Source organism: Rhinoderma darwinii, chromosome 1 (assembly GCF_050947455.1).
Source record: "Rhinoderma darwinii isolate aRhiDar2 chromosome 1, aRhiDar2.hap1, whole genome shotgun sequence".
Classification (NCBI taxonomy): Eukaryota; Metazoa; Chordata; class Amphibia; order Anura; family Rhinodermatidae; genus Rhinoderma; species Rhinoderma darwinii.
The window spans coordinates 480,251,911-480,274,881 of NC_134687.1; the positions used below are offsets into that span (position 1 = coordinate 480,251,911).

Sequence of the window (22,971 nt, forward strand, 5' to 3'; positions counted from 1 at the left end):
GGCCCAAACGGCAGTTTATCACCACAAATAGGGTATTGCCACACTCAGGACAAATTGGGCAACAAAATGCGGTATTTTATTCCTTGTGAAAATAAGAAATTTTGAGCCAAAACTACCTCTTATTGGAAAAAATAATTTTTTTTTTAATTCACAGTCCAATTCAAATAAATTCTGTGAAAAAACTGTGGGGTCTAAATGGTCGCAACACCCATAAATAAATTCTTTGAGGGGTGTAGTTTCCAAAATGGGGTGACTTCTGGTGGGTTTCCATTGCTTTGATACCTTTGGGGCTCTGCAAATGCGACATGGCACCCGAAAACCAATCCAGCAAAATCTGGGCTCCAAAGAACACATAGCGCTCCTTTCCTTCTGAGGCCTCCCATGGGCCCAAACGGCAGTTTATCACCACAAATGGGGTATTGCCGCACTCAGGACAAATTGGGCAACAAATTGGGGTATTTTATTCCTTGTGAAAATAAGAAATTTTGAGCCAAAACTACCTCTTATTGGAAAAAATTTCATTTTTTTGAATTCACAGCCCAATTCAAATAAATTCTGTGAAAAAACTGTGGAGTCTAAATGGTCACAACACCCATAAATGAATTCCTTGAGGGGTGTAGTTTCCAAAATGGGGTCACTTCTGGTGGGTTTCCATTGCTTTGATACCTTTGGGGCTCTGCAAATGCGACATGGCACCCGAAAACCAATCCAGCAAAATCTCTGCTCCAAAGAACACATAGCGCTCCTTTCCTTCTAATACCTCCCATGGGCCCAAACGGCAGTTTATGGCCACAAATAGGGTATTGCCGCACTCAGGACAAATTTGGCAACAAAATGGGGTATTTTATTCGTTGTGAAAATAAGACATTTTGAGCCAAAACTACATCTTATTGGAAAAAAGTTTTTCTTTTTAAATTCACAGCCCAATTCAAATAAGTTCTGTGAAAAAACTGTGGCGTCTAAATGGTCACAACACCCATAAATAAATTCCTTGAGGGGTTTTGTTTCCAAAATGGGGTCACTTTTGGTGGGTTTCCATTGCTTTGATACCTCTGAGGCTCTGCAAATGCGACATGGCACCCGAAAACCAATACAGCAAAATCTGGACTCCAACAAACACATAGCGCTCCTTTCCTTCTGAGCCCTCCCATGGGCCCAAACGGCAGTTTATCACCACAAATGGGGTATTGCCGCACTCAGGACAAATTGGGCAACAAAATGGGGCATTTTGTTCCCTGTGAAAATAAGAAATTCTGATCAAAAATGACATCTTATTGGAAAAATTGTCATTCTTTTAATTTCACAGCCCAATTCAAATACGCGCTGTGAAAAAACTACGGGGTCAAAATGGTAACAATAACCATAAATTAATTCCTTGAGGGGTGCAGTTTCCAAAATGGGGTCAGTTTTGGGGGATTCCTACTGTTTTGGCACCTCAACACCTCTCCAAACCTGGCATGCTGCCTAAAATATATGCTAATAAAAAAGCACCACCAAAATGCACTAGGTGCTTCTTTGCTTCTGGGGCTTGTGTTTTATTCCACGAGCGCACTAGAGCCACATGTGGGACATTTCTAAAAACTGAAGAATCTGGACAATACATATTTAGTTGTGTTTCTCTGGTAAAACCTTCTTTGTTACAGAAAAAAAATAGAATAAAATTGAAATTCAGAAATAAAAACGAAATTTGCAAATTTCACCTCCACTTTGCTTTAATTCCTGTGAAATTCCTGAAGGGTTAAAAAACTTTCTAAATGCTGTTTTGAATACTTTGAGGGGTCTAGTTTTTAAAATGGGGTGCTTTATGGGGGTTTCTAATACATAGGCCCCTCAAAGCCACTTCAGAACTGAACAGGTACCTTAAAAAAAAGGCTTTTGAAATTTTCTTAAAAATATGAGAAATTGCTGTTTATGTTCTAAGCCTTGTAACGTCCAAGAAAAATAAAATAATGTTCTAAAAACGATGCCAATCTAAAGTAGACATATGGGAAATGTGAACTAGTAACTATTTTGGGTGGTATAACCGTCTGTTTTTCAAGCAGATGCATTTAAATTCTGAAAAATGCTATTTTTTCTAAATTTTCTCTAAATTTTGCAATTTTTCTCAAATAAAGACTGAATATATCGACCAAATTTTACCACGAACATGAAGCCCAAAGTGTCACGAGAAAACATTCTCGGAATCGCTTGCATAGGTTTAAGCATTCCGACGTTATTACCACATAAAGTGAAATATGTCAGATTTGAAAAATGGGCTCTGAGCCTTAAGGCCCAAACTAGGCTGCGTCCTTAAGGGGTTAAATACCATCAAAATATGGATCATTTTGTCTACATTTATCCCAGTATTTATCTAAGTATTATTCAGCATTGACCAATTCTATTTTGTTAGGAGTTTCTGCCAGCATCAAGCTGATCACAGAATGTCCTGCTACTGGAAACCCCAGCAGTTGAACCTGGGCCTGAGGGGACCCAACAGCAATTCTCCCATATAAAGAGCTGTTCACACTGAGTTTTTCTGCAGGCAGAAAACTCGGCCTCAAAATTCATTCAGGAATTTTGAGGCAGATTTTGACCTGCCTGCAATTTCTTGCCGCAATATTTTTCGAAGTGAAAAACGCTTTCTCTGCCTCCCATTGATTTCAATGGGAGCTCAGAGGCGGAACCGCAGCAAGAAAGAGTGACTAAAAGCCACCGCAGAATAAAACGCCTCCGTCTCCCACTGAAATCAATGGGAGGCGGTTTCTGCCGTCTTTTGTGGCTGATTCAGGTGTGGTTTCCACGTCAAAATCAGCATAAAGAAACTCTATGTGAACTGGGACTAAGTATTTGTTCTTTGTACTGTGACATCACTCCTTATTATGCCTGTACAGTGACATCACCATGTTTATTACAGACTACTCACATCAGATGGAGCATGCTGCGACTTGAAAATAGGAAGGTGTGGACAGCTCCATAGAACATTGACTCCACATTTGGTATCTACTCCATATGGACAGAATACGGCGTCAAAATATGCATAATTGAATGTGCTTTTATTAGCATGGCAACCATACAAAAATATATACTCCTCTTTGCTTTACCCTTTATTATAATAACTTTTTTTCTATCTTTTTACAACAATGATTTGCAATGTTAAATGCTTTTGTGTCAAAAAAGACAAAAGTATAGAAGGTATATATGATATATCATTAAGATAAGCCGGGCCAATAAAACTGAGGTTATAGGGTTGATGACTTGGGAGTTAAGGTATCTGGAGTCAGATCTCCAGGTGCCTTAACTCCTAAGTCATCACCCCTATAACCTCAGTTTTATTGCCCCGGCCTATCTTAATGATATATCACCTCATGTACTAATTGTCTTTGTGTAACATCTAAATTGAGCTCTTTGGCATTAACTCAACTCGCCGTGTTTGGAGGAAGAGAAATGCTGCCTATCACCCAAAGAACACCATCCCCACTGTCAAGCATGGAGGTGGAAACATTATGTTTTGGGGGTGTTTCTCTGCTAAGGGCACAGGACTACTTCACCGCATCAATGGGAGAATGGATGGAGCCATGTACCGTCAAATCCTGAGTGACAACCTCCTTCCCTCCACCAGGACATTAAAAATGGCTCGTGGGTCTTCCAGCACGACAATGACCCGAAACATACAGCCAAGGCAACAAAGGAGTGGCTCAAAAAGAAGCACATTAAGGTCATGGAGTGGCCTAGCCAGTCTCCAGACCTTAATCCCATCGAAAACTTATGGAGGGAGCTAAAGATCCGAGTTGCCAAGCGACAGCCTCGAAATCTTAATGTTTTACAGATGATCTGCAAAGAGGAGTGGGCCAAAATTCCATCTAACATGTGTGCAAACCTCATCATCAACTACAAAAAACGTCTGACTGCTGTGCTTGCCAACAAGGGTTTTGCCACCAAGTATTAAGTCTTGTTTGCCAAATGGATCAAATACTTATTTCTCTGTGCACAATGCAAATAAATATATATAATTTTGACTATGTGATTTTCTGTTTTTTTTTAAATATAATCTATCTCTCACTGGCAAAATTAACCTAGCCTAAAAATTCTAGACTGTTCATGTCTTTGACAGTGGGCAAACTTACAAAATCAGCAAGGGATCAAATACTTATTTCCTTCACTATATGTATTGCAGTTAAAGTTTCCTCATTGTGCATAAACAGATGTAATATGTTTTATTGTTATTTTAGAATTTCATCATTACAATTATTTTTTACATTTTCTGTTTGCATGAAAATTTCTTTGGCAGTATGTGTTATTTATGATGACACCAGATATGTGTATCTCTAACTTTGGTAACTTTTGGGGAGGCTAAATAAAAATATATATGTATATTGATCTGTGCTTGTGTATAAGTTATTTCTGCTTATATTAACATGAAAAGTTTTTTTCCGCTGGGTTTTGTTAGGAGGACGTAGACACAGTGGCGTAGCTATCCGTTGCCACACAGCGCTGAGCGCGCTTCTAACTGTATTTGCATCCTTAGGACGCAAATACAGTTCAGTGAAATGCTGGAGCCTCGCTCCAGCATTCACTGTGCCGCAAGCGGCTCAGCGCAGACAGGCGATGTAGTGACGTCATCGCACCTGCTTGCGCCGAGTCATTCACAGCACAGTGCAGAGAAGGATCCTCCACCCGGCGGTGGAACGGGGATAGGTAAGTAATTATGTTATTATTTTTCTATTAGGTACATACATATGGGGGCATTATACTGGGTATGGGAGGGGGGGTTCATATGGTAGCTGCATTATACTGTATAGGACAGCTAAGGGTGGCATTATACTGTATGGGGGCATTATACAGTATGGGTCAGCTATGGAGGGCATTGTACTGTATGGGGGGTATTATACTGTGTGGGACAGCTATGGAGGGCATTATACTGTATGGGACAGCTATGGGTGGAGGGCATTATACTGTATGGGGGCATTATACTGTATGTGGTAGCTATGGAGGGCATTATACTGTATGGGACAGCTATGGGGGGCTTTATACTATATGGGGGCATTATACTGTGTGGCAGCTATGGAAGGCATTATACTGTGTGTGGCAGCTATGGAAGGCGTTATACTGTATGGGACAGCTTTGGTGGGCTTTATACTGTATGGGGCAGCTATGGGGGGCACTATACTGTATGGGGACATTATACTGTATGTGCCAGCTATGGAGAGCTTTATACTGTATCGGGGGCATTATACTGTATGGGACATTATACTGTATGTGGCAGCTATGGAGAGCATTATATTGTATGGGGGCATTATATTGTATGTGGCAGCTATGGGGGGCATTATACAGTATGGGGGCATTATACTGTATGTGGCAGCTATGGAGGGCATTATACTGTATGGGGGGCATTATACTGTATGGGACAGCTATGGGGGGCTTTATACTGTATGGGGGCATTATACTGTATGTGGCAGCTATGGAGGGCATTATACTGTATGGGGGGCATTATACTGCATGTGGCAGCTATGGAGGGCATTATACTTTATGGGACAGCTATGGGGGCTTTATACTGTATGGGGGCATTATACTCTGTGTGGCAGCTATGGAAGGCATTATACTGTGTGTGGCAGCTATGGAAGGCATTATACTGTATGGGACAGCTTTGGTGGGCTTTATACTGTATGGGGGCATTATATTGTATGGGGCAGCTACGGGGGCATTATACTGTATGGGGCAGCTATGGGGGGCACTATACTGTATGGGGGCATTATACTGTGGCAGCTATGGAGCGCTTTATACTGTATGGGGGGCATTATACTGTATGGGACATTATACTGTATGTGGCAGCTATAGAGAGCATTATACTGAATGGGGGCATTATTTTGTATGTGGCAGCTATTAGGGGCATTATACAGTATGGGGCAGCTATAGGGGGCATTGTACTGTATAGGACAGCTATGTGGGGCTTTATACTGTATTGGGGCATTATACTGTATGTGGCAGCTATGGAGGGCATTATACTGTATGGGGGCATTTTACTGTATGTGGCAGCTATGGAGGGCATTATACTGTATGGGACAGCTATGGGGGGCCTTTATACTGTATTGGGGGCATTATACTGTAAGTGGCAGCTATCGAGGGCATTATACTGTATTTGGGCATTATACTGTATGGGGCATTATAGTGCATGGGGCAGCTATGGTGGCATTACACTGTATGTGGCAGCTATGGGGGGCATTATACTGTATCCCCCATACAGTATAATGCCCCCCATAGCTGCCACATACTGTATTATGTGTATGCATTATACTGTATGGGGCAGCTATGGGTGGCAATATACTGTGGGGGCAGCTATGGGTGGCATTATACTGTGTGGGGACAGCTATGAGGAGCATTATACTGTGGAGGCATTCATGGGGTCTGTCGGGCAAGGCGGCTTGGCATAGGAGTGCGCAGGTGTCTGGTGGTGTTGGGGAGGGGTAGGGTGGCCCAAGCTGAACTCTTGCACCAGGGCACATGAGCCTTTAGCTACGCCCCCGCTAGACATTCCACCAAGGGTGTATGCTCCACAGAAACAGTATACATACACAATCTCACTCTCATGCTTCTCAGGCTTCTGACAGTTCCTAAATACATTCCTCCTCTACAGAAATTTTGGTGACTTCTTCCTGCAATTCTGCACCAATTCCTGCACCTAATGCAAATCCAGGTCCAAACCAAACTAACCATAAATGGTCTTATCTAGTCTTGTCTCCCATGCATATAGAAAAGGGTACAAGACAGGGATGTCCGTTGTCCCCTTTCCTTTCAATTTCTCTCTCTATCCCTTTCTGCAACATTTGCACACATGGCAGGATTTCTGAGGTGTCCCTTTTGGCATGGAGTAATTGAGGCTCACAGCATTTACAAATTATTTTCTCCTCTTTATCTTCTGCCCTCAGGATACCCTGGGATAAAGACAAAAAGAGCCTGTATGGGTTTCTCCACTAATATCAACAAATCGGAGGCTCTCCTTACTGGCCACCTCAACCTACCTAGTCCCGCACTTTCCCTTTAAAATGGCAAACCCATATAATATGCGTGAAAATCTGCCTTGTGAACATGGTCTAATGGTACCCAAACACGTAGTGGATGTGATTCATTTTTTTCTGCAGAAAATCTGCAGCAAAATCTCTATGCATTACTTGCAAATTTTGCTGCAGATTCAACATGGATTTCACTCCTTCTACATTGAAAATCCACAGTATGCTGTAAAATTCCATGTGGAAAATGTTCTACAGCATGTGCATGAGATTTGGTCAAATGTCATCCACATGGCTTGTACTGTAATCCGCTACAGAATTTCTGTGCGCAAATCTGCATGAAAAATCTGCATTTCTGTCCTGTGTGCAGGGGTCCTTAGAAGGATATTCCGAGAATCGACAACTATCGCCAATCCACAGGTTAAGTGCTAATTGTCTGATCACTGGGGGGGGGGTCCACGACGCATTCAAGGTACCACATCTTACTCCAGCAAACTGCTTATTAAGACTGGCGTATGAAACACCGGTCTTAATAAATCTCCCCCCAAAGTATATTAGAAAGTTGCACTGTATAACTTTTCATTATACAGCGATAGCCTCATTTACTGGCTGGACAGACCCAGGCATATGCAGTATATTGTAAGTATTTTGTACCGGTGATCTCTAAGCTTTGACGTATGTTATTACTTCAGACTTTATCTGTGACTATTGTAAAGTCTAATACAAACGGGATTTACGGTAAGTGCATCTGCTCCTTCAAATACACAACTGCCTGTTAATATGCAAAGGTTTTTTTTTCACTTCCACATGGATGGTAAATAGTTCTCTTGTATAGAGATCATAAAAATACACTGTTTATTGATTCAGGAAAATGCTTTGTGCCTTGGACTGTGTACTAGTCCCTAAAATTATCAACCATGCATTGTATAAATATTTAAATTTCCTAGTATGACATTACATTTTTCATTGTATTGTTCCAATGCCTTTTTTCAAAAAGGGCTCTAGGTCTTCCCCGGGTAATTATAGACCAGTAAGCTTAACATCCATCGTGGGGAAAATGTTTGAGGGGCTATTGAGGGACTATATACAGGATTATGTGACAAAAAATAGTATTATTAGTGACAGCCAGCACGGTTTTACTAAGGAGAGAAGTTGTCAAACCGACCTGATTTGTTTTTATGAAGAAGTGAATAGAAGACTGGAAGGAAGGGCCGCTGTGGATATAGTGTTTTTGGACTTTGCAAAGGCATTTGACACTGTCCCCCATAGTCGTCTAATGGGTAAATTAAGGACTATAGGTTTAGAAAATATAGTTTGTAATTGGATTGAGAATTGGCTCAAGGACCGTATCCAGAGAGTTGTGGTCAATGATTCCTACTCTGAATGGTCCCCGGTAATAAGTGGTGTACCCCAGGGTTCAGTGCTGGGACCACTATTATTCAACTTATTTATTAATGATATAGAGGATGGGATTAATAGCACTATTTCTATTTTTGCAGATACACCAAGCTATGTAATATAGTTCAGACTATGGAAGATGTTCGTGAATTGTAAGCGGATTTAAACAAACTAAGTGTTTGGGCATCCACTTGGCAGATGAAGTTTAATGTAGATAAATGTAAAGTTATGCATCTGGGTACGAACAACCTGCAGGCATCATATGTCCTAGGGGGAGCTACACTGGGGGATTCACTTGTTGAGAAGGATCTGGGTGTACTTGTAAATCATAAACTAAATAACAGCATGCAGTGTCAATCAGCTGCTTCAAAGGCCAGCAGGATATTGTCGTGTATTAAGGAGGCATGGACTCGCGGGACAGGGATGTAATATTACCACTTCACAAAGCATTAGTGAGGCCTCATCTAGAATATGCAGTTCAGTTCTGGGCTCCAGTTCATAGAAAAGATGCCCTGGAGTTGGAAAAAATACAAAGAAGAGCAACGAAGCTAATAAGGGGCATGGGGAATTTAAGTTATGAGGAAAGATTAAAATAATTAAACCTATTTAGCCTTGAAAAAAGACGACTAAAGGGGGACATGATTAATTTCTATAAATATATTAATGGCACATACAAAAAATATGGTGAAATCCTGTTTCATGTAAAACCCCCTCAAAAAACAAGGGGGCACTCCCTCCGTCTGGAGAAAAAAAGGTTCAACCTGCAGAGGCGACAAGCCTTCTTTACTGTGAGAACGGTGAATCTATGGAATAGTCACCACAGGAGTTGGTCACAGCAGGGACAGTGGATGGCTTTAAAAAAGGCTTAGATCATTTCCTAGAACAAAAAAATATTAGCTCCTATGTGTAGAAGTTTTTACCTTCCCTTTTCCCATCCTTTGGTTGAACTTGATGGACATGTGTCTTTTTTCAGCTGTACTAACTATGTAACTATGTAAATGTCAAAAAAGACAATGTGATCCAATATTGTTACACAATAATGCAACAATCAGTGGCGTAACTACAGGGGTCGCAGCGTTCGCAATTGCCCCGAAGCCAGGGGCGCCCGCGGCCCGCCTGCACCACATCAATGAAAGTTACTATAGTAACTGGGGCCTATGTAATAAACGACACAGGCCCCCGTTCCTATAGTAACTGACAGTACGTCACAACGCTATGTGCTGCGCACAGCATCCCGACCCTGGATGGAGTCAGGACCTCCTCTGCGGCCGAAGAGGAGGGTAAGTTTAATACCACTGTCTGCTGGAGCTAATGGGTCAGGGTCCGGCTCCTGGGACCCCCGCCAATCAGCTGTTTTGAAGGGGGTGCAGAGTTGCTTCCCCCTTATTACAGTCACTTTCTCACACTGTGAATCGTGCGATTCACAGTGTGAGCAATTAAGGGAAATGAAGGGGAGGCAGCGCTCGTACGAGCTCTGCACCCCCTTCAAAACAGCTGATTGACGGGGGTCCCGGGAGTCGGAGCCCGACCCAACAGCTATTGATGGCCTATCCTCAGGATAGACCATCAATGTTTAGGGACTGGACAACCCCTTTTAAGCCTACCATGTGGTAGGCTTAGATACACAGCCCCAACAGATAGTAATCTTATACTGTATAAGATTACGGTCTGCTGGACCCTGTATCTAAGCCTACCTTAGGCTTAGATTTACAGGGTCCAACAAACAGTATCACACATGCACTTGGGCCCTGTATCTAAGCCCACCATATGTGTTAGGCTGTGTTCACATCAGCGTTGCCCTTCCGTTGAGGGGTTCCATTGGAGGTTTCTGTCGGGTAACCCCTCAACGGAACGACAAACTGAAACCTCAGCTTCCGTTTCCTCACAATTGATCTCCATTTCTGTTTGTCAACGTTGTGACAGGGTTCCGTTGTTCTTGACACAACCAATAGCTCAGTCGACTGCGCTATTTATTCCGTCAAAACGACGGAACCCTGTCACAACGGTGACAAACGGAAACCTTTAGCAACGTTTCCGTTACCATGGTGATCAATGGTGAGGAAACGGAAGCTGAGGTTTTAGTTTGCCTTTCCATTGATGGGTTACCCGATGGAAACCTCGCACAGAAGGCCAGCGGTGATGTGAACAGGCCCTTACTAATGTTTTTTTTTTGTGTTTGTGTCTTTTTAAAGGTTCGGTCGTTGGACTATGTTGGATTCGAGGACTACTTTGATGACAGCTTTTTTTATTATCAATAAAATGGTTAATGGGGGTTGTGTGGGTTATTTTTATTTCAATAATTCTATGTCCTTGTATTTTTTTAAACTTTATTACTACCGCCTTAGTAATGGCCACTGACTGATTGACAACGTCCATTACTAAGGCGGGGCTTAGTGTTAGCCGGTGCAGAGGCTAACACTAACCCCCGTTATTACCCCGGTATCCACTAGGGGTGTCGGGAAAAGCCGGGTACGATCCAGTACCCGACCATCTGTAGTGATGGTAGGGCACTGGGACGGGCCGCAGGCTGGTATTATTAGGCTGGGAAAGGCAAAAAGATGTGGCCCTTCCCACCCTGGTAATGCTAGGCTGCTGCTGTTGTGTTGTATCTGGCTGGTTATGAAAAATGGGGGGGACCCCACGTCATTTTTTTAAGAAATCAATAAATAATTGGAAAGCACGATGTGGGGTTCCCCAATTTTTATAACCAGCCAGATACAACAGAGCAGCAGCCTAGCATTACCAGGGTGGGAAGGGCCACTGTTTTTGGCCTTTCCTAGCCTAATAATACCAGCCTGTAGCCGCGCCACTGCCTGACCATCACTACAGATGGTCGGGTACTGGATCGTACCTGGCTCTTCCCGGCACCCCTGGGGGCGGTGGGTACCACGGTAATAGTGGGAGTTAGTGTTAGCCTCTGCATGTCTAACATTAAGTCCCGCTTTAGTAATGGAAGTTGTCAATCAACCAGTGGCCATTACTAAGGCGGTAGTAATAAAGTTTAGAAAAATACAAAGACATAGAAAAAATATTTTATTGAAATAAAAATCCCACACAACCCTCATTAACATTTTATTGAGAATAAAAAAAAAAAGCTGCCATCGAAGTTGTCCTTGAATCCGAAGTAGTCCAACAACCAAATCTGTAAAAAAAAAGACAAACACAAAAATAATTAGTAACACATAAAAAAGCAAAACCAGTCCTGGAGCCGCAATGTCAGCGAGCTGGGCCCTATATCTAATCCTATCATGTGTGATACTCTCTGTTGAGCCAATGTATCTAGTCCTATCATGTGTGATACTCTTCTGCTGAGCCACTGTATCTAATCCTATAATGTGTGATACTGTCTGCTGGGACTTATATTTAATCCTATCATGGGTGATACTGTCTGCTGAGCAACTGTATCTGATCCTATCATGTGTGATACTGTCTGCTGAGCCACTGTATCTAATCCTATCCATAGCTATAGGGTCTGTCACGAAGAGTCTGTGGAACCACTGGGCCTTACCACCTTGGCGGTATGGCAGCTGGCCAACAGGGCACAGGTCAATGTCTATAGTTCGTATAGGTACCTGTGGCATCTCGGACAGCAGCAGGGCAGGCTCGGCTGGGACTAGGCAGCAGGTAGACGTCAGGCGAGGTGAAGCAGGTCAGACGTGGGATACAGCCCGACACGACTTTGGCACAGCACAGTGCTCGACCATGATAGTATGGAATACAGGGAACAGGAACAGGAAAACACTAGGAGGCCATCACATAGACAAACTTAGGAAACATCAACAACACTCAGGCATAGAAGCAGGGGACTGGAGCCCTCTTATAGTCCAGGGTACTCATGGATTCAAGTTCATCAGAAGTCTGGTCCACGCGCTGCCCCTTTAAGAGCGGGCACGAGCGTGCGCGCACCCTACGGGATCCGGCTGAGGTGAGTGGATGCGAGCGCTGGCGTCTCCTGAGGAGGAGGCTGGGGCCAGCACTCGCCGACTCATGGCTGCGGCTGTCAAGAGGAGATTGGAGCTGACGGCCCGCAGCCACTGATATTACAGTATCCCCCCTCTTACGCCCCTTCTTCTTGGGACCAGAGCGAGAGAGAAACTTTTTCAGAAGAGTGGGGGCATTGAGGTTCTCTTCTGGCTCCCAGGACTTCTCTTCAGGACCAAACCCCCTCCAATCCACCAAATAAAAAGTTTTTCCTCTCACTTCCTTGGTGTCCAAGATCTCCTTAACCTCAAAGGTGTCCAAAGGGCCGCTGGAGGCAACCGCAGGGCTAGGAGTCTTGGTATAGCGGTTCAGAACCACCGGTTTCAGAAGGGAGACATGGAAGGAGTTGAGGATCCTGAGGGTAGGAGGCAGCCGAAGCTTGTAGGCGACAGGGTTGATCTGCTGCAGGATCTCGAATGGTCCGAGGAACCTGGCAGCAAATTTGCACGACGGCACCCTTAGTTGGATATTCCTAGAAGGCAGCCAGACCTTTGTGCCAGGAAGAAACTGAGGAGGTTCTCTTGTCCTTGTGTCAGCCTTCCGTTTCATGCGGTCGACTGCCATTAGGATGGAGGATCGAGTCTGCTGCCAGATCTGCAGGAAGTCTCTAAAAGCGGAGTCAGCCGCTGGTACCTCGGAAGTATCGGGCACCGGGAGAGGAATTCGTGGGTGCTGGCTGTAGACAATCAAGAACGGTGTATTCCTTGTAGACTCGCTGGTGTGATTATTGTAGGAGAATTCAGCCCATGGGAGCAACTGCACCCAGTCATCATGCTGCTTGGAGATGAAGTGGCGTAGGTAGTTCTCCAAGATCTGATTGATCCTCTCGACCATTGGAATGAGTTTGGTAGGCTGAGGAAAAGTCCAATTTCACACCGAGGAGTCCGCAGAGGGCTCTCCAGAACTTCGAGGTAAACTGCAGGCGGAAGTTGTATTGGATGAACAGCAGAAGGATGACCGGTCAGAGGAACGAAGTGGGCCATCTTCGAAAATCCAGCAGAGAGAGGCAGGTCCGTAAAAAAGTTCATAGCTATATGCTGCCAGGGAGCATTGGGCACAGACCATGGCTGGAGCAGACCAGCAGGTCTGGAGTGAGCGGCATTGTTGGCTGCACATACACAGCAGGAAGAAACAAAGTCCATAATGTCCTTAGGCAGCGTGGGCCACCAGAAATGACGAGCAATCAGATCCCAGGTTTTACGGACCCCCGCGTCACCTGCCAGTCTAGAGGAGCGGAGGATTCTTGCACGATCAGCCAGGCGCACAAAAGTCCTCCCTGGAGGAATGTCCCCAACTTGCAGGGGATTGTTAGGGACAATGCAAGACGGATCAATAATGTTCTGTGGACTCTCCATGGTGTCTTCCGTCTCGAAAGACCTGGACAAGGCATCGGCCCTTACATTCTTGTCGGCCGGACGATAATGGAGCTCAAACTGGAACCTGATAAAGAACAGTGACCACCTGGCCTGACGAGGGTTCAGCCGTTGGGCCGTCTGGAGGTAGTACAGATTCTTGTGGTCTGTAAAAATTAGGATCGGATGCGCTGCCCCCTCTAGTAGATGTCTCCACTCTTCCAGAGCCAATTTGATGGCCAGTAACTCCCGATCCCCAATCGAGTAGTTGCGTTCTGCGGAAAAGAAAAGCTTAGAGAAATATCCACATACCCATGACTTGGCCTTGGGACCTCTCTGGAACAGGAGTGCACCAGCACCAACAGAGGATGCGTTCACCACCAACGAGAACTGCAGAGAAACATCCGGATGATGGAGGATAGTGGCTGACCTGAAGGCACTCTTCAGGCTATTGAATGCGGACTCTGCTTCGGGAGTCCACACCTTGGCATTCATACCCTACTTAGTGAGGTTAGAGATGGGAGAAGTCAGTGAGGAGAAGTTTGGAATAAATTGCCTGTAAAAATTGGCCAATCCCAAAAAGCGCTGTATGGCCCTCAAGCCTTGAGAACGTGGCCATTCCAGGACAGACTTTACCTTCTCAGGATCCATCTCGAGACCTCGATTCGAGACGATGTAGCCCAGGAAGGGTAGAGCATCTCTGTCAAACACGCACTTCTCCAACTTGGTATACAGACGATTCTCCCTTAACCGTAGCAGAACTTGACGGACATGTCTCTGATGCGTCATAGGATCTGGAGAAACAAATCAGGATGTCATCAAGGTAGACTACTACACAAACATAGAGGAGGTCATGGAAAATGTCATTAACAAACTCCTGGAAGACCGAGGGAGCATTACACAGGCCGAACGGCATTACTAGATACTCATAGTGTCCATCACGGGTGTTAAATGCAGTCTTCCATTCATCACCCTGGCGAATCCGGACTAGGCTTTAAGCCCCACGCAGATCTAATTTAGAAAAAATCTTGGCACCACGTATACGATCAAACAGTTCAGAGATCAGTGGCAACGGATATTTATTCTTCTCCGTGATCTGGTTCAGACCTCTGTAGTCGATACAGGGATGAAGAGAGCCATCTTTCTTTTTAACAAAGAAGAACCCAGCTCCTGCTGGGGAGGAAGACTTTCGTATGAAGCCCCTCTGCAAGTTCTCTTTCACATAGGCGGACATGGACAGAGTCTCTGGCAAGGAGCGACGATATACCCAACCACGGGGAAGGGATGCACTAGGAATCAGTTCAATAGGGCAGTCATACGCCCGATGTGGAGGCAATGTCTCCGCCTCCTTCTTGCTGAAGACATCCGAAAATGCAGCATAATGACTCGGCACTCCTGACAATGACCGAGGCAGAGAAGGCTGAACCAAATGAATCTGCACCAGGCAACGGCTTTGACACTCAGGGCCCCACTGGAGAACCTCTCCAGAATTCCAGTCCAGGACTGGAGCATGCAGTCGAAGCCAGGCAGGCCCAGCAACACAGGGTTAACGGCTTTGGATAGGACATAGAAAGACAGAAGTTCTGAGTGAAGAGCCCGTACTTGGAGCCTCAGCGGCTTGGTCACAGCTATAACTGGGTCTTGCAGAGGTAGTCCATTTACAGAAGCAACTGTCACCGGGCTCTCCAGAGGGGAGGTGGGTAATTGCAGAAGGTCCCCCAGGTCTCTACGGATGAAATTAGCAATGGATCCAGAGTCCAGATACGCTGAGACCTGATGCGTTCTCTCACCGGACACTATGGTCACAGGTATGGACAATTTAGACGGAAGTCCATTCTTACCCAAGGTTCTCACTCCTAGCAACCCTAGGCTTTGGGATCTTTGGGGGATAAATGAGCACAAAATGGCCACCGAGGCCGCAATAAAGACAGAGTCCAGAAGTACGTCTGCGTTGTCTCTCCTGGGAGGATAACTTACACTGGTCCATTATCACAGACAAAAGGATCGACATCTGAGGAGAGCAGGGGTTGCTGCAAAGTAGGAGCCAGACTGGGAAGGACTCCCTCCCGTCGAACCTCTTGGAGGCGTTGTCGGATCCGTATATCAATCTTTGCGGACAGAAGGATGAGGTCATCCAGGGCAGACGGCAGATCCCGAGCGGCAAGTTGGTCCTTAATTTTAGGAGCCAGTCCATGCCTGAATGCAGCCACCAGGGCCTCATTGTTCCATAGCAGCTCTCCCACCAGGGTGCGGAGGTGGATGGCGTACTCACTCAGGGAGGTGTCCCCTTGGCGTAGGTTAATCAAAGAAGCCACTGCAGATGAGACCCGACCAGGCTCCTCAAACACCATACAAAAAGTCCAGAGGAAGGCTTGGAAGTCACGGGTCTCTGATCCCTGTCTCTCCCAGATAGGGTTCGCCCATGCAAGAGCCTTGCCAGTGAGGAGAGAGATGATGAAAGCGACCCTTGCGCCATCAGACGAAAATGTCCTATTATACAGGCAGAAGTGGATCTGGCACGGATTCAGAAATCCACAACAGGTACTTGCTTCTCCATCATAGCGGTCAGGAAGTGGCAAAGAAACACGCGGGTCAACACTGCCAAGAGGTGTAGTCTGAGGATCAACACTGCCAGGAGGTGTAGTAGGAGGAACGGCAGCTTGTGCCTCCTGCCGACGTGCAAGAATGTTCAACGCCTGGAGGAGTTGGACCTGTCGAGACCGGAGGTCTAGCATATTCGCCCGCATTTCTTGAGACGTCGTCATAGTCTTGAATCGACCAGCGGGGTCCATGGCCTGAGCGTACTGTCATGAAGGGTCTGTGGACCCACTGGGCCATACCGCCTTGGCGGTATGGCAGCTGGCCAACAGGGCACAGGTCAATGTCTATAGTTCCTATAGGTACCTGTGGCAGCTCGGATAGCAGCAGAGCAGGCTCGGCTGGGACGAGGCAGCAGGTAGACGTCAGGCGAGGTGAAGCAGGTCAGACGTGGGATACAGCACGACACGATTTTGGCACTCACGGGTTCAAGTTAATCAGAAGTCCGGTGCGTTGCCCCTTTAAGAGTGGGCACGAGCGTGCGCACACCCTATGGGATCCGGTGGAGGCTGGGGCCAGCGCTCGCCGACTCGTGGCTGTGGCTGTCAGGAGGAGATTGGAGCTGACGGCGAGCAGCCACGGACATTACAGGGTCATAATGCTATAGATATGCTGTCTTCTGTATACACATATACATACACGCACACACATTTTTTTGGTGGGTATATGTATTGGGGCTATTTCCCCTGACGTTTCAAGACCTTAGTGACGCCCCTGGCTGCTAGTGCTGCATTGTTGGGTCACTTACGAAACCCAGCGATGCAACTGAAAGCTGCAGGCAGTCAGCCATGAGAAGTTTGGGGAGGGGGGGCCCCAAGAAGAATCTTTGCATCGAGGCTCATGAGCCTTTAGCTACGCCCCTGGCCATAATGCTGAGACCTCCTGAGGTTCTGCTGTACCTAAAGGCCCTTTTACACAGATCAATGATCGGGAAAACAAGCGTTCATATGAACACTCATTCCCCTGTTTAAACAGGGCAATGATAAGCCGATGAACGAGCAAATGCTCGTTCATCGGCTGATCTGCTTATGTGGCTAAAAAAATGGTCGCTAGTCAGCAGCACATCTCCCTGTGTAAACAGGGAGATGTGCTGCTGACATGAAGGAAATGTATGAAGAACGATCGTGTTATTGAACGCTCGTCCCCATACATAACCAATCATTGCTCCTTGTAAAAGGAGCAAACGAGCGCCGATCAAAGGGCTGCCTTGTTGATCAGTGCTCATCTTCACGGCCCATATTGGCCCAGGAAAAAGTTCAGTGTGAATACTTTTTATAGGCACTATACACCGATCAGCCAAAACAATTAAAACCACCTGCCTAATATTGTGTAGGTCCCCCTTCTGCTGCTAAAACAGCTCTGACCCATCAAAACATGAATTCCACAATACCTCTGAATGTGTCCTGTGGTATCTGGCACCAAGACCATAGCAAGCAACATTTCCTGTAAGTTCTTTAAGGCTGGGTTCACACGACCTATTTTCAGACGTAAACGAGGCGTATTATGCCTCGTTTTACGTCTGAAAATACGGCTACAATACGTCGGCAAACATCTGCCCATTCATTTGAATGGGTTTGCCGACGTACTGTGCAGACGACCTGTTATTTACGCGTCGTCGTTTGACAGCTGTCAAACGACGACGCGTAAAAATACAGCCTCGTCAAAAGAAGTGCAGGACACTTCTTTGGACGTTTTTGGAGCTGTTTTCTCATAGACTCCAATGAAAACAGCTCCAAAAACGGACGTAAAAAACGCTGCGAAAACGGCGCGAAAAACGGCGCGAAAAATGCGAGTTGGTCAAAAAACGTCTGAAAAGCAGGGTCTGTTTTCCCTTGAAAACAGCTCTGGATTTTCAGACGTTTTTGGTCACTACGTGTGCACATACCCTAAGTTGGATCTCACTTGTTTTTAAATCACATCCCACAGACGCTCGATCAAAATGAGATCTGGGGAATTTGGAGGCCATGTCAACACCTTGATCTCCCGGTTATATTCCTGAAACCATTCCTGAACAATTTTTGCAGTGTCGCAGTGCGCATTATCCTGCTGAAAGAGGCCACTTTCATTAGGAAATACAAATGCCATGAAGGGGTATACTTGGTCTGTAGCAATGTTAAGGTAGGTAGTAAGTGTCAAAGTAACATCCACATGAATGCCGGGACCCACGGTTTCCCAGCAGCACATTGCCTAGAGCATCACACTACCTCTACCCGCTTCACTTCTTCAATGACCCTAATGCCGGTTCACCTGTTGTTCTTCCTTGGACCACTTTTGGTAGGTACTAACCACTGCATACCGGAAACACCCAACAAAACCTGCTGTTTTGGCGAAGCTCTGCCTTGGTCATATAGCCATCACAATTTGGCCCCTGTCAAAGTCTCTCAGATCCTTACACTTGCCCATTTTTCCTAATTCGAACACATCAACTTCAAGAACTGACTGTTCACTTGCTGCCTAATATATCCCACCCCTTGATAGGCGCCATTGTAACGATATAATCAATGTTAGTCACATCCCCTGTAAGTGATTTTAGGCTGGCTTCACACACTGCTTTTTTGTTGTGTTTTTAACACGCGTTTTTTTATGAACTCCCATTGATATATAGGGGTTTATCTACCAAAAAAACAAATATGCATGTTAAAAATGCAACAAAAACATATAGTGTGAACCCAGCCTTAATGTTATGGTTAAACAGAGTAGTGGCAAGTGGGCTTATACAGTTTGATCAAAATGTTTACAAAGAACCTCATGTTCATGTTTCTAAATTATGCCTAGCGGCTCAGATCAACGTATATACTGTGGATTGTGCGGTCCATGTCTAGTTTCTCACAATGCTGATATTGTATAGTCTATCCTCCTCATTTCCTTTGTTTTACTTGGTACCAGCACTCCACGCATTTGAAAAAATACCCAGCTGATTTTAATTCCAGAATGACCTCATAAGTGTTCCTGCTCGTGCTCTCAGTTGGCCACTGGGGGCGCATGGCAAGGTGAGCTCATTCCATCTGTTCACATGTTGTGGTGCTGTATGGTGGTGTCTGTTGCTGTAGTGCTGCACTTGTGGGGGGACGTGGCCCAGAGCCAAGGAGGCTTGGCACGGTCTGAAGGCATGGGTGCTTTTGGGCCGCTGGGTTGCTCCCTCTGCAGGAGCGGTGCTGCGGTGGTGGTAGCCGCCATGCGGTGCTGCAACCGCTAGAGTAGGGACCCACTTTAAAGAGGTCGCCGTGAAGTGGCAAGTGGGCTTATACAGTTTGATCAAAATGTTTACAAAGAACCTCATGTTCATGTTTCTAAATTATGCCTAGCGGCTCAGATCATCGTATATATTGTGGATTGTGCGGTCCATGTCTAGTTTCTCACAATGCTGTTAAACAGAGTATGTTGAGAAATAAAAATCTCGGAACACTTTTGTAAGTTATTTGCTGTCGTGGTTTGTTGTCACTAGTTGTGGGATCTTGAATGTGTTCTCTTTAAACCCATAATGTTCAGTTCTTATTAATCAGACATTTAACCAGTTGAATTGGATTTCCAGGGAATAGGGTAAAACTCCATACAGAGGCGTGTTACCCACCTCCCTGGGCGTGACAGACGCTTGAGGCTGGCAGTCATAGTGTTCTGTTGCTATGGCCACCTCTGCTATTGTTGTGTTGTGTGTAGCTGCTCTTTGCATTCTAGATAATCCAGAGTAGCTGCTGTTTGCCTGCCAGATACTTCAAATTAAGTTAAAAATTGTCATCGTCACATAAGGAGGTTTGTATGTTTATGATTTCTGTAATATATTGATCTATGGAATTGAAGAAATAATATGAATTTCTACGGAATGGTGTTTATTTCTTTTTAAGCACAGGCAGACGTTCTCTGAGAAAAGGTCAGAACATTCTCACAGATACTGGCGTCTGGGGTGCTTACTAAATAAATACTGAATAATTTACTACAATTAAAACAGTCTAAAAAGTGGAGAAGATGTAATCACAGTAATGCAGTAACATGGAGCACTCTGTTGGTAGAGAGAGTTTTCAGTGGTTTTACCAGCTATTTGATTATAATACTTACCAGCTATTTGATTATAATATTTACCAGCTATTTGATTATAATATTTACCAGCTGTTTGATTATAATATTTACCAGATATAGTAATATAACAGTATTTGGATATGTGTGCACTGTTTGTAGTTTCCAATTTCCTCATATTTACAAGAATAGGAGTTCCTAGGGAAAACACTGGTAACTGATATGTTCACATGGGGGATTCGGGATTGCGAAAAATCAGATTCAGATCCGCAACCAAATCTGCGTCAAATATCCGCGCGTTACTTGCGGATTTTACTGCTTATCCGCGTGTGAAAAGTAATGGAATGTCATAAGATTGTATTTTGAACAGATTGAAAAACCTTACTTCATTAAAGAGAAATTCCAGCAAAAAAGTGACTTTCCCATTGTAACTATTCATTATGGGGTCCCTTAGATGCCCGAATTACAACTTTTAACCTGTGCTGTTTGCCCAATTTGTTGACTACCCCCTTCCAGCCCTGACCATCAGGGTAAGCCCTATCGAGCGGCATTGACCTGCACCCGATGCAGATGAAAACTGCGCCCGCAAACTATTCTGTGTAGTTGTCAAATTGCTTGTTAATGGCTGCATGGTGTTGATTGTAAAACTGCTGTTTACCTGCAAAATTGTGTGGCCGCTAATTAAATTGTGCGGCCGTTAAATTGCCGTGCACTGTTGCTGGAAATACTGTTGGTTGTCTTCAAATCTAAAAACTTTGAAGACAAGACTTTGAAGACAACCAACAGTATTTCCAGCAACAGCACAAGGCAATTTGGCAACTGCACCAAATGGTGCACCAGAACGGTTTTCAACCACATCGCGGCTCCATGGTGGCTTACCCTTTAAGACCTATCGCAGTAATGGGTCATACAGGGTAACTATCTTCCTACTGGCCCTTGACCAGTGCTCTGCATCTTAGCGAGATGGTTCTCAGCATATTGGCTATAGGATATACATAGCTTAGCTATGCATCTACACCCTATTGAATGTATATGGCGACGGCCTCCCTGTCATGCTGAAAGGAGCTCTACTGTACCGCCAATTGACCACATATATATTTTATATTATTTGTATAATGTACATGATATCACATAAAGTTAATATATGAATATGGTAATGGTATCTTGGACTATTTCTCAAAGTGGGGGGGGGGGGTTACTATTTAGGATGTTGTTTTTTGCGCTTGTATCTATGTGTCTTTATAAGATGTAAAGATGTTCCATAAAGATATCTGTGGTTTTTTTTTGTTTTGTTTTTTTTAAAAAGACATTTTGAGGGGTATGTGTTATTGTGATTTCAGGTCCTGATGCCTTTTGTAAAATACCCCAGGAGCATTGAACCTCCATGGAAAGATTGGGACAAAAAAGCACAGAAGTCCGGCTTAAGGCATACAGTCTACAGCGTAAATGGGGATCAATACACAGGAGAGTGGCTGAATAACCAAAAGCACGGTGAGTCGTCGAGCCCACATTAACAGGGGATGTTTGGAGAGTTGTATTAAAACCAATAGTGGCTACCAATAACAACTTATCTCAGTACAACTTTCATTTTTTGAGAGATTGGAAAATAAAAGCTGTAACATCATTGGTTTCCATCGGCAACTACTACAGGATTACTCTTCATTAGCCTTTATATATCTCTACATAGCAAAGTGCATCTCCAGTCATGTTCATAATATTTGTTTGGAAACCCAGAATCTCTGCCTCGTGGCCACACAAATTTTTATTTATTTGAATCGTGATATTTCAGGCAAAGGCACTTTTGTATGGAAGAGCACAAACTCCATTTATGAAGGAGAATGGAAAAGTGGAAAAAGAAGTGGTTTTGGGACATACAGTGTGCAAGACCCCAACACTAAAGAATATGTAAAGGTTTATTCTGGATGCTGGAAAAAGGACAAAAAACATGTAAGTTGCTTCTTTGGTTACACAAAGACATGAGATGGAAAAAAAATGCATGTATGGGTCTGTTCACACTCATGACAACCTATAAAGAAAGAACAGGCATACTGGTTCCAACAATGTTAATGTCCCATGTGACGAAATCAATATAATCGATAAAAACACAGAACAAAGATATGTATATAAATAGTAGAGAACTTGCTTTATTATATAAATACATCAATAAAAACATACAAATTTGATAAAAATAGGAGAAGGAAAAAGCCTTAAGAAAAGTGGTAGGACTGGGGTGATATGCAAGTAATGCAAATATATATTAGGAAATAGAACTGTTCCCATATGTTCAAATGCTCACCATCCCTACTGATAACAGGTATATAGCTGCAAAACATATGCATGGCTAATGCCAGTTGCACACGACTGATGTGCCACTTGGGCCATTTTTAACGGCATCCGAGTGGCACCCGATAGTTTTCACGGACCCATTCACTTTAGCGAGTGAATCGGGTCCATAAAAATTGACCCGATTCTCCGATCCATAGAAAGATAGGACATGTTCTATCTTTCCACGGCTCACTGAAGGGACCCGTCGTGTGCATGAGGCATAACACAGGTACATATCAGAGCCAGGGATAATACAGCATAAGGACAATGAAAAGAATACCAACTGCAGCCTATCACCAGGCCCCAACAGACGTTTCACCCAA

The 22,971-nt window shown here is 44.6% G+C and overlaps 1 protein-coding gene across 3 annotated transcripts in view; it reads left to right on the forward strand.

The window, feature by feature from the left end:
- Window positions 1-9,612: 9,612 nt before the first annotated feature.
- MORN3 (MORN repeat containing 3) overlaps window positions 9,613-22,971 on the forward strand; it is a 51,639-nt gene continuing 38,280 nt past the window's right edge. For 2 of the 3 annotated variants that reach the window (XM_075854758.1, XM_075854766.1), the window contains exons 1-3: window positions 9,613-9,661; window positions 21,664-21,814; window positions 22,113-22,270. In XM_075854758.1, coding sequence (XP_075710873.1) covers window positions 9,626-9,661; window positions 21,664-21,814; window positions 22,113-22,270 — 345 coding nt within the window. In that variant the 5' untranslated portion in view covers window positions 9,613-9,625. Of the gene's footprint in view, window positions 9,662-19,982; window positions 20,063-21,663; window positions 21,815-22,112; window positions 22,271-22,971 lie in introns of those variants that run through there. The other variant, XM_075854762.1, reaches the window with a different exon arrangement.